An 18336-nucleotide genomic window follows, 5' to 3' on the forward strand; every position below is an offset into this window, starting at 1 on the left:
CTCAAATAGATTTAAAAACAAAACACCAGAAAAAAAAAAAAAACACCAGAAAACTGTAGTCTTCTATATATAATTCTCTTTTCTTTGATTTTCTTTTAGTTCCACTACAGGTTCACATAATGATTTTTACAAGACAGAATATGAAAGCAGTAGATGATTTGTCTAAGAAAAAGAGTCTCTCAGTGGTCCTCCCAGGGGAAATTGTTACCCTAACTCTATAGCTAGAGTAGTAATTCTATCTGAATAGCTCCTGATTCTTTATTATATGTATCTCATCAAAGAAAAAGTGATATTACAGTTACAATGTTTTCTCTACTGCCATTTCAGGGTTTTTACTGTCTTTTCTGTTCTTGTATTTAAGAATTTATTTTAATTTCTTTTCCCCCATCATCAGATATATTTCCTTTACACAGTAGAAAGTTATGAAGTGGTAAATGGTCTATCATTTCTCGGGCTCAGTATACATTATTACTTCCTTTTCTCCATTCCTTCAGCTATAGCTATTTTGAGAATTTGCTCAGTCAAGTACTACTGAAGTGTGATATACATAAAAGCAGAAGACAATCTATGGAATGAAGGGCAGGGTGGACATTCAACTGTTACTCAAATGTATAAATTTATAAGATTTTATCACCAGCTTACCATCAATTTTTCTTGAGAGCCATTTTCGTTTGTTGTCTCCCATGAATTATTTGCTTGAAAATTTCTTGATTTTTTTCTCAATAGCACTGCTTTATATTTCAGTTTTTTTAAAAGTCCTCTATTTTTCAATTCATAAGTGGTAAGGATCTACATTTGGAGTGTGTGTGTGTGTGTGTGTGTGTGTGTGTCTGTGTGTGTGAGAGAGAGAGAGAGAGAGAGAGAGAGAGAGAGAGAGAGAGAGAGAGACAGAGAGACAGAGAGAGACAGAGAGACAGAGAGAGACAGAGAGAGACAGAGACACAGAGAGAGACAGAGAGAGAGACAGAGACAGAGAGAGAGAGAGACAGAGAGAGAGACAGAGAGACAGAGAGAAAGACAGAGAGAGAGAACATGCTCATTGGGGTAAGGGACCAAACAACAACAAAAAATATTTATTTCTAGGGCATAGCCCATTGTCTTTTGCTAGATTGCATTTTAAATATCTGTGATTACATAAATTAACGATTAGTTATAAAAATCAATGTATAGTTAGCCCAGAAGACATTAAATATGGAGAATATAAAAATTATTGTGTGGTGGGGGAGTAAGAAAAAGAATGAAGCAAAGGCAGAGCTGAAGGAGGGAAGCAGACATATAAAGAGGGTATGTTCAACAAAGGTCAACATGAACAAAATTGATAGATGGGTGACTGAATGGAGAAGATATTTGAAATGTCTAAAGTTTAGAACATGTAGTTAATTTTCACAAATCAATAAGAAAAGGCAGTAATCTTAACAGAAAATGGACAAATCAAATGAAGGGATAAGCATATATACAGATGCTCAAACTCATAAGTAACAAGAAATATACCAACTAAAGCAATTAAATATCACTTTATTCCCATATATTGGGGGGAAAACCTAGGATTTTGGATAATTTTGAGAGCTGTCAAGGACATGGAAACTTTGGAAGTTGATTGTTAGTACACATATAGACTTTTCAATAACTCTGAAGAACTGATTCTACTTACTTATAATAAGTACAAGTACATGTTATGAGTCAGTAATTTTGGTTCCAAAGAATTCTTTATGCAGATTTATAAGAATATAGGTAAATGCATGTCTATGGCAACATTATTTGTGCAGAGAGCTGGGGCTAAAATGAGTGTAATTTGTAAGAATGGATAAATAAAAACAGGTGGGTACATACCATGTGATAGTAATTAGAAGCAACAAATTAGTTGTATACATAGCACAGAGCATATAAATGTAGGCAAAACATTATTATTTTGAGTAATAGAGGATACTTTTACATTCAGCAAGCATTTGCTGCAAATTTTTTATATATTTCTAAAAAGGCATCAAATGATTTGATTCAATCTCAGCTTTTAAGGAAGTATGGGTATAAGTGGTGACACTAATAGCTCATAGAATGTAGACTATTCAAAGATATCATGTGAGTGTGAGGGCATCCAACACAGAGAGATGGCCTGGATCTTTGCAGTAGCTTATAAAATTTCTTACTTTGGTGTCAGAAGGAATGAAGTTCGAAAGCTTTGCTCTAACATCTCTTCATCACAAGGCCTGGGGTAAATGAAGTGACCTTTCTGCGGCTCAGTTTTCATAGGTATAAAAATCACAGTATTAATAATACACAATTGGTTTCTTGGAAATTATAAATAAATTACCCATCACATTTTAGATGCTTGATAAATGAAGCTACTAACAGTATTATACTAATTAACTTGAAGAAGTAATTCATAAAGGAGGGTATTTTGAATAAAGATTCAAGTTTCCAGAGAGAATGTAGAAGATATGTCATCTTGAATGGTCATGGATGACAATGAGCAGAGTATATGAGGAGATGGTAAAATGAAGTAGTACATGTAAAAGTACTTTATATATTCTTGCCCACTATGCATTTACTGTTATTACTGATGATTAAGAACGGTAATAATGCACCTAGAGTGTAAACCCACAGTAGAAGATAATAAAACCTTAGATTGGAGGGATAAAATGAGCAAAAATAAAACAGGCTCTGAATAGCAGGCTGACAAATTTGTGTTTCTTTCCATATAGTAGAAAGCTACTTTAAAATCATGAATGGAGACTGATATGTTAAAGTGTCATTTTATAAAGATGAATAAAGGAATGAATGGCCAGATTAGAAACCCCCACAAGGGATTAGAAATACCCTGATTTCTTCACGTTCATCTTCCATTATTCTCTAAGGCAGCCATCTGCTTATTATTATTGTTGTTTTTCTTTCAATTTTAATTATTTCACATATGTATCACCTCTTTTCTTTAATTCTCATCTTCCAGATTTAGATTTCCATCTCTTCTTTAAATTAAAAACAAAACAAACAAAAAACCCATATTCTTTCAAGTTTTAATATTCTGCTCACAAAATGGGGAAATAAGGATGACAGCAAAAAGCCAGAGAGAAAACTGTCATCATGATTACAGAATACGTAATTCCTGGGCTCTGCTATGTACCATGCTACTCAATTGGAGAATGAGGGCTGAATCAAAGAGATACTGTGGAGAAAAACTAAATAAAATATGGAGAGACTGGGGAGCAAAGAACTGGAGGAGTCAAAGTTAACTGAAGTTTTGAGCCCTAAAGACCAGAATAAATTTTGAACCATTGGGAGAACTATGGAATATTGAGGGAGAAAAGAAAGAGTACATTTTAGCCAACCAAGTTTGAGGTTACTTGATTATATCTGGTGAAATAGAATTGGATAGTAAGAAAGAGAATATAGGTATAGATATAAATGCCACAGTAACCAGATTTGAGGTAATAACACAAGTTCTCAGAGTGAAGAGTTCTCCAAAAGAACACATACAGAGGTACATGAGAGTTAAATTTTGGGTAACAGGCATAGTGTACCAATAAGTGACCATTATATTTAAACATTTTTGTGTATACATCCATAATGTCTTTCCTAAAAATGATATAAACTAACAATAAACACAAATTTTAAAATCTAAAAATGGAATAATGAGAGAATACAAACCAAAATAATACTGGGAAAATAACATAGAATCCAGGTTAAGAGAAAAAATAAATGGGAATACTGTAATGTTCTCTCCAATGTTACTAGAAATATGCTGTAAATTTGTAAGGGAGCTGCCTAGCAAACAGCAAAGAAATCAGAGATAGAAAAGAAATGCAATCAGCACCAATAATCTGGCTATTGAAACCAATGCTTCAGGAGAAGGTAATTAATAAATTGTGTATTTGTATTAAGGAGGGAAGATGTAAAGAATTATGAAATAAAATATTGGGATATTCAAGAAAAATATGATTTAATTAAAAATAAATAATATTTAATTAAAAGATTTATTAAAAGAGTTTAATTAAAAGATTAAAGATTTAATTAAAACATAAAAATTTAATTATTTTTAATTAAAATAATTAAATAAAAAATAAAGATCACACAAAAAAGATCTATGGAAATCATTATATTTAACAAATAAGTTGTTCAGTGTGAGTTTAGAGAAAATTGGATAATTTCAGCAATTCAGCAAAAGCCAGATTTTAAAGAATTTAGGAAGTATAGAGTTGAGAGAAATAAGAAAATATGGAAACACTACAGAGGAAATTCAACAAAAAAATAAAAAATACGGGAATCACACTTCTCATGTGAATCATAAAGAATACTATTATTCTTTATTTTTGAAATGTCAAGAAGAATAAGCACAAATATTACATTCAATAGAAAAAACACATTTCAAAAACAGGGACTCAGTTGAAGAATGATACACATTTGTAGTTCTATAGTTAATAGTCACTTCATTTTTATTGAATTATGATTCTGGTATAGGTTTTTCAAAAAGAAATGAAGTAAATGAAATACAGAATACATCTTTTTTGTATATGAAAATTGGTTTAAGTAAGAAATAAATTTCATTACCAAACAAAACCTATATTATCTGTAGTAATGTAAGTACTGACAATGGCATTTGGCACACTAAATATTTCAGGAAGAGATAAATTACCAGAAAGTTAAATTATTCATATAAGAAAAGTTCTATACTATCTTTAAAGTAAAATATAGGCATACCTTATTTTATTGTGCTTTGCATGTGCTGTGTTTTTATAAATTGAAGGTTATTGAGAACTCTGCGTTGAGCAAGTCTATTGGCATAATTTTTCCAACAACATTTGCTTAATTTATGTCTCTGTGTCACATTTTGGTAATTCTTACAGTATTTCAAACTTTTACATTATGATTATATTTGTTATGGTGATCTGTGATCAGTGACCTTTTACGTTACTACTGCAATTTTTTTTGGGCACCATGAACTGCACCCATATAAAACAGGTAATTTAATCGATAAAATGTATGTTCTGACTGCTACACCATCTCCCTCTCTTAGGGTGAATCTATTCTCTGAGACACAGCAATATTGTGATTAGGCCAATCAATAACCCTAAAATGGCTTCTAAATGTTCAAGTGAAAGGAAGAATAAAATATCTCTCACTTAAATCAAAAGTTTGAAATGATAGAACTTAGTGAGGAAGGCATGGAAAAGGCCGAAAGCTCATCCTCTTGCAAAAGTTAGCCAAGTGATGAATACAAAGGAAAAGTTCTTGAAGATTAAAAGTGCTACTCTAGCGAATATACAAGTAATAAGAATGTGAAACAAGTGTTGGAGAGGCTGTGGAGGAAAAGGAATCCTCATACACTGCTGGTAGGAACACAGATTGGTGAAACCGCTATGGAAGGCAGTGTGGAGGTTCCTCAAAAAAATTAAGAATAGAATTACCATATGACTCAGCAATCCCTCTCCTGGGTATCTACCCAAAAATTCTGAAAATATTTATCCATAAAGATATATGTGTTCCAATGTTCATTGCAGCTTTATTTATGGTGGTTAAGACATAGAAACAACCAAAATGTCCTTTGATAGATTAATAGATAAAAAACGTGTGGTATATATACACAATGGAATACTATTTGGCCATAAAAAAGATAAAATAGTACCATTTGTGACAACATGGATGGATCTTGAGATTATAATGCTAAGCAAAATAAGTCAGACAAAAAAAGTACAGAACCATATGATTTCACTGATATGAGGTATATAAAACTGAAAACAACAAAAGAACAAGACAAACAAATGAAGATACAAAAACTCATAGATGTAGACAATAGTTTAGGGGTTACCAGAGGATAAGTGGGGCAGGAGGCTCTAGAAGAGGGTAAACAGTGTCTAATATATGTTGATGGAAAGAGAACTGACTCTGGATGGTGAACACACAATGTGAGATATAGATAATGTGTTACAGAATTGTACACCTGAAATCTATGTAATTTTACTGACAATTGTCACCCTAATAAACTTTAATTAAAACGAAAAAAAAAAAAAAAAAAGAATGTGAAACTTCCCTAGTGGTGATATGAAGAAATTTTAGTGGTCTGGGAAGAAGATCAAACCAGTCCTTAAGCCTTCAATTCTATGAAGGTTGAGAGAGGTGAGGAAACTGCAAATAAATGTGTGAAGCTAGAAGAGATTGGTTCATGAATTTAAAGAAGGAAACCATCTCCACAACATGAAACTGCAAGGTGAAGTAGCAAGTGCTGATATTGAAGCTGCAACAAGTTATCTAGAAGATCTAGCTAAGATAATTAATGAAGATCGTTACATTAAACAACAGATTTTTGATGTAGATGAAACAGCTTTATATTGGAAGAAGGTGCCATCTGGGACTTTCGTAGGCAGCGAGAAGGAGTCAATTCCTGTCTTCAAAGCTTCAAGGGTCAGACTGACTCTTATTAGGGCTGATGCAGCTGGTGACTTTAAGTTGAAGCCAATGCTGCTCATTTATCACTCTGAATTTCATAGAGCCCTGAAGACTTATGCTAAAACTACTCGACCTGTGCTTTACAGATGGGACAACGAATCCTGGATGACAGCACATCCGTTTACAACATGGTTTACTAAATATTTTAAGCCCACTGTTGAGACCTACCACACAGGAAAAAAGATTCTTTTCAAAATATTATTGCTCACTGACAATGAATGTGGTCACCCAAGAGCGCTGATGGAGAGTTACAAGATTTCTGGTGTTGTCATGTTTGCTAATATAATATCCATCCGGCAGTGCATAGATCAAGGAGTAATTTTTGACTTTCAAGTCTTATTATAAAACAAATAAACAAAACAACAACAACAAAATATCATTTTGCAATGTTATAGCCACTAGACTGTAATTCCTTTGAAGGACCTGGGCAAAGTAAATTGAAAACATTCTGGAAAGAATTCACCATTCTAGATGTCATTAAGGAAAATTGTGATTAATGGGAAGAGGACAAAATATCAACATTAACAGGGGTTTGGAAGAAGTTGATTCCAATCCTAATGGATGACTGTGAGGGATTCGAGACTTCAGTGGAGAAGTAATTGCAGGTGTGGCAGAATTAGCAAGAGAACTAGAATTAGAAATGGAGCCTGAAGATGTGACTGAATTGCTGCAATCTCATGATGAAAGCTTTAACCAATGATGAGTTAACTTTTTATGAATAAGCCAAGAAAGTGGTTTCTTGAGATGGAATCTATGCCTGCTGAAGATGCTGTGAAGATTGTTAAAATGACAATAAAAGACTTATTATATTATATAAACTTACTTGATAAAGCAGTATCATGGTTTGAAAGGATTGATTACAATTTTGAAGGAAATTCTACTGTGGGTAAAATTATATCAAACAGTGTCACAAGGTACCGAGAAATTGTTCGTGAAAGGAAGAGTCAATCTATGTGGCAAACTTCATTGTTGTCTTAGTTTAAGAAATTGCCACAGTCACCAAAGCTTCAGCCACCGTCACCCTGATCAGTCAGCAGCCATCAACATCAAGACAAGAACCTCCATCAGAAAAAGACTACAATGGCTGAAGGCTCAGATGATGGTTAGCATTTTTTGCCAATAAAGTCTTTTTAATAAAGGTATGCACAGTACTTTTTTAGAATTAATGCTATTGAACACTTAGTAAACTACAGTATAGTATACACATAACTTTTATATGCACTGGGAAATAAAACGAAAAACTTCATGTGATTTACTTTATTGAGATATTTGCTTTATTGTAGTGGTGGTCTGGCACCATACCTAAATAACTCAAGTTATGCCTGTATACTTTTGCTTCCCTCTTTGATTATTAACAAAGCCACATGTGAAATATAGCAACCTTAACAATGAGAAATCCTATGGTACTGTTAGTTTCTTTCTGAACTGAGTGTAGAGGAGTCAAGGCCATGAGAAGAATTATCTTTGTACCTAGTCACTTATATTTAAGTGTTACATTATTTCAATATTATACACTCATGTTATTGATTTCATAAAGTACAAAACCACGATAAGTCAATTATTTTGTCATCTGTATCTGAACATCAGACATGGAGCCAATTCTCATGCAAAATGTGAATACAAATATGTCTGAGGTCAAAATTTGATCTATTTTCCTCAACTCTAAACATGTATGTAAATGAAATGACTATGATCATCAAAACAAATTGCTATATTTTTCAGTCTCTCGTGCCAATTATTTTATTCAAGAATCATGGAGGACAAAGAGTCAAATAAATGTTTGCTAATCTCATGCCTCTGGGACTCAAATTTTAACAGCCTCAAATTTTAAGCAACCACAAACAACATTGGAAAGTAAATAATAAAATAATTTAATATTATCTAAAAAATCAATACTATCTTTAATGCATGTTAATTTTCCAGAACTGCCTGCATATTATGTAAAACACAAGACAGACATCTATAAGTTGATTTCTGACTTCTAAATACTTATTATTTCATCAGAGATACATAATAAAAAATATAATAGTAAGAATATAAACCAGCAAATTAAAAATGTGACCACATATTCATAGACAATACATTCAAAACATAAAAAAGAGAAATAAGTGAAGAACAAGAATATTTGGAAGAAGTCTCCATTAAAGAAGAAATATTTGAGCTACTAAGTTTTAAAGAAGATCAGCGTTTTTAGAGATGAAAAGGGGAAAGTACAATCTAAATAGAAGAAATAAAATGAAAAAGTTTATGATGCATGGGTTTTTAGCAATCTAATGAAGTCTCTGTACCCCTTATCAGAAAGTTTTGAAAAGTACAAAAACAGTAAGAAAATAAAGTACATATTCATAAAGGAATCACACACACTGAAATGCAATTATCAATAGCAAACAACACACACTTTCAGGTGTAATAATATATGTGTCTTTTTATTAATGCATTCAATATGAAGATTGAGCACTGACCAATAGAGGTCTAATGACTATTATTGAAGTAGACGTGGTTATCAAAGCTAGAACATAAGTGATATTTGGAGATATTGACAAGAACTTTGAAGTGACGTGAATAGATCTATTACTTCTATTGGAGACAGTCATAGTTGCTGAAAACTGGTCTGTGGCACACATTCACAATAGGGAGAAATGTCAACTTTCAGTGAGAGATTTAAAAAAAAAATGGTGTTATATTTTCTCTAACAAAGTTCATGGACCCCTTAAATTGTACTCATGGACCACTAAGTGTCCTGTAGCCTCAGACAAAGAATCTGGAGAAGTCAGGGGAAGGCCCTCATTCACTAAGCCCCTAACAGGTGTGGGGTACAGTAACAAGTGCTTATGCTATTCCAGCAACATGTTGTAAGGAAGATAATGTTATAATGGACTTTGATATTTGAAAAACGAGAAAACCGAGGCTCAAGAATTTTATGTAACCTGCCAACGGTCACATAGATAATGAATGTCAGATGCAGAAGTAGAGGCCACATGTCATATTCCACAGCCTTTGTCTGCTTTTTCTCCTGTGGAAGGCCACCTAGAGAAAGAATCAGCACAATGTTTTAAATGGCAGTTAGCAGAGGAACTAAGCCAGAATAAGGAGTTATTTTCTAGAATAGTAGAAAAAACTTTTGGAAGTGTGGGATGGGACCCAGAATTTGGAGGTTTCTAAAAAGCATACGAAGAGAAATAAAAGAAAATGCCTTGGAGTCTAAATAAAAAATAAATAAATAAATAAATAAATAAATAAATAAATAAATAAATAAATAAATAAGCCCCTTAAGAAGGATGATGATTAAACCAGTATCTAAGGGAAAAAAAAAATCTGATGAATTGTAATGGTAAGAATTATTGTAATACTCTCTGTCCAGAAGATTTTGGAGGTCTAAAATGACACATTATTCTTAAGTGCCTTACCTAAACTTAGTTGAACTCTTTTGTTAATTTTCTGAAGGTGTTCTTTGCCTTTTTTCTGAAAAGCTTAACTATTCTTAACTATAGCAAAATACACAACATCTAAAAAACAACAAAAAACACATCTGTTGTTCTTAAAAACCCCAAAACACACATCGACTTACCAACACTTGTGCAACTTTCACCATCCACATCCAGCTTCCACCCTTCATAACATGAACACTTGACTTTGTGCTTGTGCTGCTCACACACTTGGCTGCACTTTAGATGATTGCTGCAGAAATCCACAATTTCACATGTTTTATTGTCTTTGTTGAGTTGAAGTCCTTCTGGGCAGGAACAGACGATTCCTCTTCCAGGAACAACAGAACAGTGGTTGCTACAGCCTCCGTTGTTCAGAGAACATTCGTCTATAAAAAGAGGAGAACAAATTATAGGACATTATCAAGTGTTTTGCTCAATTAAATACTAATCATTGAACTCAATTCCTTAAGGCTGAAATTAGAGCAAGTGTAGAATAATGAATAGAAGAAAGTCTTTTGGATTTCATTATCAAGGGTTGGGATAGGAATGATAAAATAATTCATCCAATGCATTCTTTGGATTCTGTAAGAATTGAGCATGAAAGATTTTTATTTCTATAAAACTTTGGAGTACCTCCCCCCATGGAGGTAAAGTGAGTTCAATGTTTCTATTATTACTAGCTCAGTTATTCTGCGGCTTTTAGGAGTTACACAAAATCAATTGTTGAGGTCGCCTATAATGGATGCGTATACATTGATGATCTGGAAATATTACTTATCTCAGTGTTTATAAACGAACAGGCATATACATATATATGTACAATATCTATATATCTTTTTACATCTATAGTCTGATTTATAATGATAACGCAGAATAGGTTCTTTTCTCCTTTACTGGCTATGTCCATTTATTTTTAATTTAGGTAAACTGTACATTGTGCCTTATATATTGGTTGTTATGATTAATTCAATGAGGCCATGGAAACATAATAAATAATGCACATACACCAAAAAAGTTGATGTGGTATTTTAGCTGAAATAATGAGCAACTTGTATTGACTGCATGGATAATATAATTGGCTTATAAAGAAAGGCATTGCTCTTGCACACGATTTATAATTTATAATTATACTAGATGTATTTATTTATCATTTTACTTCATCCCAAAATTGTAGGCTACCTGAAGGTATACAACATATGTGATCTGTTTACCAATGTATATACGATAGTTAGCACAGTGCCTAGCATAAACAGTTGAAAATAATTTGTTGACTTAAAAAAAAACTTAATGAAATTATCCAAAGGCACACAATTTCCCCCAAATTGAGGAACTACTTGTCCAATTGAGAAAATTTCAAGACAGCATACTTAGTCCATGAGTAAAAAAAAAGAAAAAAGCAGATAATTGTTTTTGCAACCACATTATTACCCTTTACTAAGCACTATTAAATACATGGTAATAAAGGCAAAAGAAACTTTGTCTTTCTTTGTTTTAAAAATATTTTTTAGTAGTTTTCAAAGACTGTTTAATTAAGAGATATACCCGGGGTGCCAAAAAAGAAAAATGTATACAAGTGGACACTTTGGTCAACGTTGCTCAAGCAGTAGTTCACCGTAATCAGAAGTGTCTGGATGCTGATGGTAACCACTTTGAGCACCTCTTGCAATTTAGCAGAAGTCAAATGTGACTTGTATTCATCTTTTGCTACCAGTATATATTGAGTATTACAATTTTAACAGTTTTTCCTTTCTTAAAATATGTATACCTTTGTTTGTAACCCTCTGTATTTTGAGACATACTAATAAAGAATGCTGTTCAATAACTGACAAGTTACAGTAATATGTGCTTAAATACCACAATGATTTCCTGCTACCTATGGAAATTTATCCAGTTCAAAAATTGGGCTGAAATGCAAGGTTTTAGAAAATGTTTTCTATACTTTTTAAACTTCTATATTGGTCAATTGTTCATATTATTTGTCACCATGATAGAAGTTACAGGAATAAGAGAAGAAAATGATTACATTAACTATTTTCTCTAAGAATTCAAGTTTGGTATTATTTTAGAAGACAAAAATAATAGATTAATTTCTTGGTTCCTCCAATGTGTTTATTTATACCCATAATCATAATCATTTCAAAACAGCAGTCATTTCAATGTATTTACCCCATTTTTTTCAATTGACATTCTTTTTCAAGAGAATTACTATAAAGAAATGTCATCATACTCTGTGAGTGCAAAAAAAAGCTATAAATGTGACTGTTGTCACAGTACTGAGATGTCTCTTCCTGATGCTATCTGAGAAATTAAGTCATAGATTTAGGATAAACAAAATACATATTGAAATATAAAACTGAATATATAAATTTAATGTCAATATGTGCATGATTAGCCTCTTGTCAATTCTTCCTTTAACCCTATACAAGGTGTAATCAAAACATATGGTGAGCATTTCCTTTGTGATCACAAACTATGGTGAATGCTGCTGCTGAGTGCCATCCAAGGGAAAGGTAGGGATCTTCAATATGGGAAGAGGCATATCTAACCTTAGTAATAGTGTGTGACAAGTTTCAACTTGTTTGGTGAAGTCAGTTGGGTGAGAGCTACAATTGAGAGAAGGAGTGTTTCAAAGTGTGCCATAAATTATCCTCCATTGTGACAATGCTTCGTGTCACACATTGCTTCTGATATATGGCAATTTCTGTCAAATAAAAATATTATAGTGTGTCCTCATCCACCTTATTCACTTAATCTGGCACTGTGCAACTTCTGGCTCTTCCCCAAAGTCAAAATGATTCAGGACATCAAGGAGGCCATGACAGGGCAACTAAAGATACTCATGACAGAGGACTTCCAGAACTGCTTCAGAAAGTAGAAAGAAAGATGGGATAAGTGTGTTCGAAGTGAGGGGGAGTAGTGTGAGGGGGATTAATAGCAATGTGTCTTTTACTGTAGTAATTTTTTTTTAATATAAACATTTACCATATTGTTTGATCACACCTTGTACCTGTCACTGAATATTGCAACTTCTTTTTAAGTGTTTTTATTACCTTACAAAGACCCTCTCATGCACCAATCTCTAGTCGGGCTCCTCTGAGCTCTCTTTTCAACTAGTCCTCAACCTTGGCCTATAACAATTGCAAACTCTTGGTTGGCACAAAGAATTTGATTCTCCACTCTCATCCACATACCTCACCCCAATAAGAAACTTCAACAAATACTAGCATACCCTGTTTCCCCAAAAATAAGACACAGTCTTACATTAATTTTTGCTCCAAAAGATGCATTAGGACTTGTGTTCAGGAGATGTCATCCTGAAAAATCATGCTAGGGCTCATTTTCTGGTTAGGTCTTATTTTTGGGGAAACACAGTAGTTTCTACCAGTCAAGGCATTATCTCTATAATGACCCCAGTGCCCTTACAGTGCTTGCCTGAGAAAGCTCAATACTGCACAAGGAATTGACTTTTCCAGCCCAAACATGGTGATAAACAGATTGGTCCCTGAACCCCCTTCTACAGCAGTTATTTTAGAAAGCTTGCAATTAAAAAATATTTTTCTGCACCTTTGACATGCAAATTTTCTGTCTCTCAGAACAGCCTTCTCAAAGACTTGAGAGCAGTCTCTTACAAGTGTAAACAGTCAAGGAGATAAGTCTCTCACTCTTGCTCCCAACCTTGCTCTGACTTGAACCACTACCTCCAGTCATAAAACTGTGAGAAGTTTGTTTCTTCTGTGGGATAAGCACCAAATAAAAAACTCCCATAGCCAAATCACACAGACCAACAACCATCTTTATCACCCTTCAGGGCCTTTCCCTTAGCGCACTCCAGCTGTTAAAAATTTCTAGTCTTTTGTTTCAGTGAGGTTGTTTTCAGTTCACGCTGGATACCCTTTCCTATTGCAACAGTTATTACTGAATAAAATCATTTTTATCTCTTTAACTAGTTTCCAGCTTTGTTTATCTTTGACGTAGCTTTATAACAAGATTCAACAGTTAATTCCATTTTTTAATGATTCAACTCTCTTTTCATTTAAGTGCATATCTCTTTCCTCTTGAAATCATTTAAAAATACCCCTGAAAAAATAATCTCTTCACTAAGATTAGAAGATTTATCTTCTTGAGCTTATCCTTTTTTGAACTTTCTAGATCAATCAGAATTATTTGAAGAAAACAAAACAAATAACAAAAAACCCACAACACAAAGAATGAGATTTTTACATCTCAAGATTAAGTCTACAGATTACAAATCATTTTCATACAAGATATTTTTGCACAAATTTTACATGTATTGTGGAGAGGTACACAAATGAATCCCTGTTTCTATTTTAACAGGGGACAGAGAAGGGGAATGGGAAAATAAAACAGATTTTTTTTGGATACAACTATTTGGAAGGAGTAGACATGAAGAGGGGAAACCCAATATTTTCATCATCTACAGGAAATAGCTTAAACACACACACACACACACACACACACACACACACACACACACACACCTTTCAGTTTTGGGTATCTCTCCCTAAAAGCTATTTCTTAGCTACTAGCCAATCTAGGACAATTATTTAAATTTAATTCCTTTGTCATATCTTTTGTGTGTCTTGGATAAATGATTCCTTCTTTCCACTTGCACAGCTCTCATAAATCAACAACCCTTCATGGGTAGACAAGGTCTAACCTAGGACTGATGGGAGAAGGACTTGAAAACAAGATACCAAGGTGTTTCTCTTGCAGGAGCCAATATTGCCCATAAGGATACCATCTACTGAGCTGACAGTACAAAATGTGCACATAAAAGTAGCAAAAAAAAAAAAAAAAAAAAAGGAGAACCATAGAAGGCAATTCAATTCCATGACCAGTGTTTGTTTTTGTTTCTCATTGCTCTAACTCTCCCTCAAGTTCAACCCATAAAGGGCAGGGTGAAGCCTACTGAGTAAATTCATATGCCACAGTGATGCAGTTGGGATAAAAATGTCTTTTTATCTTCTCTGCTACTTTCATATCCAGCTTCCTTGTAGCCTCTTCCACTCTGTAATCTTTTGAAATGGTTCAGCAAGGTTCTTAGATGATCAAAAGCAAATGGCTAAATAAGCAAGAAGTGAGCTTCAGTCTTAAAATAGGAATGGGATTCTGAAGAAATTCCTTTTTATCTTTTGTTTTCCTAATTCAGAGTGCAGAAAAAAGAAAAATAAGGATGTTTTTCACATCATTCTATTTATTTTTCTTTTTTTTAATTTATTGGGGTGACAATTGTTAGTGAAATTACATAGATTTCAGGCATACTTTTTTTCCCTTTTATTTACTTCATTTAACCCAAAGAGTGAAGAAATGGTAGAAAAGTATGAATTTCTTTCAACACTTGTAGTGCCTCAAACATTATTACTATGATTTCCTTACAGATAGCATTGCCTCCATTTTTGTTATGAGGAAACTGACATTTCAAAAAATTAAGCCACATGCTTAGGTTACTTAATAGAAGTAATTAATGAATATAAACTTGTGAAAGTCTAGACTATTTCTGTAATTTCACACGTCTAATTTTAAGGGTATTGATAGTTTCCGTCATTCAGAATTTCTCTTACAACCTTCATGAGAAATCCTCACATATTGTAATGTAAGAGATTTTTCCATCCACCAACCTACTCCATCAGGGAGAATAATCTGGGAGAGAAGAGGAGTGAATACAGATAAACTAAGTGTGTCACCTTTGGTTTGTATTCCTTATTTAATTTTAGTTTTCTTTCCTTTTTTTTTTTTTTGATTGTGTTGTATTTAAATTTTACCACCACTGAATGAAGACTGTTGTATTTAGTGTTTCAAGATTAATTTATAGAATCACAAGCTGTTTGGAGGAAAATACATGTTATCATATAATTTTAAAAAAGAATAATGAAAAAAAAATCAGTGTTTTTGTGTAATACTCAGTATGCTATTAACACTCATTTCAGAACACAGTATGATAGTTTTAGGCTTAAATGTAGTTGTCTTTCCTACTTTAAACCAGGGAGCTTCATCATTTCCTAAAGTCCTTGTTCTTATCATTCTGTAAACTCTTAATTAATACTGATGTCACTCTAGTTTTATTTAAAAAAAACATATTTTTAAAATCTCCTCGCTAAATCTCTGCTCTTCCCACAGAGAAGGAGTTTTAATGTTCTTTATATGTGCTGGTTGATATAAGGAGATGGGTAGTTAAAAGTAATTTTGAAGTCCAAAAGCTATCAGATAGAAATCATCATTTTAACTAGATACAGCATAATAAAGAAAGCTCTTGTATGAGGACTAAACACTTCAGAGAAAATTATATAAAATTGAGTAATATTCAATTGGTTTTATTACCCAGTCTCTTCCTTTCCTCTTTCTAAAAATGTTTTTTATTGTAATGATTTGAAGGCATGCCAAAATCCATTGGATTGCAGTAAACTCCATTTCATAGGTCAGTAATAACAAGGTTTTCCTGCTCTTAGTGACTCACTGACAAAAAATAATTGTGGGGACAGTTCAGTTGTGGGAACTTCATTGAATATCCAGAGCTGATCTAAATGATGAGCGTAGCTATGTGTACACTTGTTAAGTCAGGTGGATACAGGTTAGACTTTTCTGTGTGATTTTTTCCCCAGAAATTTCTAATCATTGTTTTTAAATATAGATTAATAGTATCTGAAAAAAATGTAGATAGGGTTCAATAGTAAAAGTTACATTTAAATGGAATGACTAGAAGGAACAAATGCTACTGTAATAAGTTCAGGAAGTGGACTAAAAGGCTCTAGTTTCCAGAGAGAAGCAAATGGAGTGAAAACTGCAGTACCACAGAGATCGCCTTCATCAGATCCATCAGGACAATCCCTTCGCCCATTGCAGAGTTTCTCTGGCTGCAGGCATAGTGAAGTGTCATTAGCACAAGGGTACTTGGGTGGTCCACATAAGAAACTGTCACAATCATCTTCATCTGACTGATCTTCACAATCAATATCTCCATCACATACCCATGCTTTGTTGATGCATCTCCCTTAAGAAAATAGAAACAGCGTGCATTTGATTTTTGTAATTAAGTCACTTTCATAATGAGTGGTCATTATTGTCATCAGTCAGGGGCAGAACTACCTGTCATTCACAAGGAATCTATCTACTGTTAGTTTGACTGTTTATTTTCATGCCAACATTTCAATATTTCGCTTTAATAGTAAGCAGCTCTTAGTATTAATATTAAAGATTAGATTGTTTTGTTTTTGTTTCAAGTTATTTCATTCTATTAAAAAATTCTGTGACTGACTGACAGTTTAATTACAGTACTTTTAAAAGCACAATTTAAAGATATATTCGTATATAAGTCTATTTGTATATTTGTAATAATTGTATAGACCTATGTTTTATAGTCCTAAACTTAGGTAAATGCTATCACTGTCTTTTAGATCCATATATTTAAGTAAATGCTTCATTTTTGCTGGAGGAGGTGTCCTTCTATTAATATTTATAAACTCAACATCTAAGCTCCTCACACCCAGCCCTACATAAATGCCTTTTCATAATAGAATATAAAGTGTTATTGAACATATTGGTATAATGTATATGCAAGCCGATTTTATAGAAACAGATTTTTCTTTAGTGATTTTGAAAGAAAAAAAAATAAAATGATTATTACTTAGCCAACATGTTTCAAAAGTAACAATCTGAAATGCATAGAAAGCAATACTTATTGTCTATGTAAAGCTTTTTTTTTTTTTTAACAGCAAAGTATTCCTCTTTTCAGATCATTTTCATTGTTCTAATTTATTATCTCTTCTGGATTATATAACGTTAAGCTACAATGTGAATAAAAAACATTCCTTAAGGTAAATACTAGTTATTGGCTGACTAACTATCAATAGCTCATAAAATGAGTGGGGCAAATCAAATCAAAAATAAATGGCAAATATTAGATTGTATATGTGCAAGACTCATAATGTAGAAATGTCTTCTTCAATCTTAAAGGCTATTAAATTTTGAAATAAAATATTTGTGAAAATATGTTTCATTCATGGAAACAAATTAATAATTATGCATATTATTATGAGTCAAATAATGAAAAACACACAAATGATCAGTTTCATAGCTAATACAAATACATTTGATGATATTAAACATTAATTATTAATCAAACAACTCAAAAACTTGATGGATACTTCACTAATAAATTTGATATAAATGGACAAACATAAACTTTTGCCTTAATGTCATAAATAAAACTAATAATATTATTATTTTATGTCGATCTGGAAATATGATCTAATACAATTGGGCAATAAAAAGAAAAAAGGTATAAAATTAGAAGAGAGCATCATTACATTTAGTTAATGTAATCATATAATTATAAAGTCAATAAAAACTAAATAAGGATTCTACAAAACTAAGAATTCAAAAATAGGTAGCTAGTTTCAAATATTATACAAAAGTATATTATATATAATATATATTATATATATATACACAT

The 18336-nt window shown here is 32.6% G+C and overlaps 1 protein-coding gene across 7 annotated transcripts in view; it reads right to left on the reverse strand.

The window, feature by feature from the left end:
* The window catches only part of LRP1B (LDL receptor related protein 1B), a 1877633-nt gene that overhangs the window by 659128 nt on the left and 1200169 nt on the right, over positions 1 to 18336 (reverse strand). For 6 of the 7 annotated variants that reach the window (XM_081051912.1, XM_081051910.1, XM_081051909.1 and 3 more), the window contains exons 22-23: positions 16675 to 16875; positions 10007 to 10252 (exon numbers count right to left, since the gene is read on the reverse strand). In XM_081051912.1, the coding sequence (XP_080908038.1) occupies positions 10007 to 10252; positions 16675 to 16875 (447 nt within the window). The remainder of the gene's footprint in view (positions 1 to 10006; positions 10253 to 16674; positions 16876 to 18336) is intronic. The other variant, XM_081051911.1, reaches the window with a different exon arrangement.

The sequence above is a fragment of the Rhinolophus hipposideros genome, assembly GCF_964194185.1.
Source record: "Rhinolophus hipposideros genome assembly, chromosome: 6".
NCBI lineage: Eukaryota > Metazoa > Chordata > Mammalia > Chiroptera > Rhinolophidae > Rhinolophus > Rhinolophus hipposideros.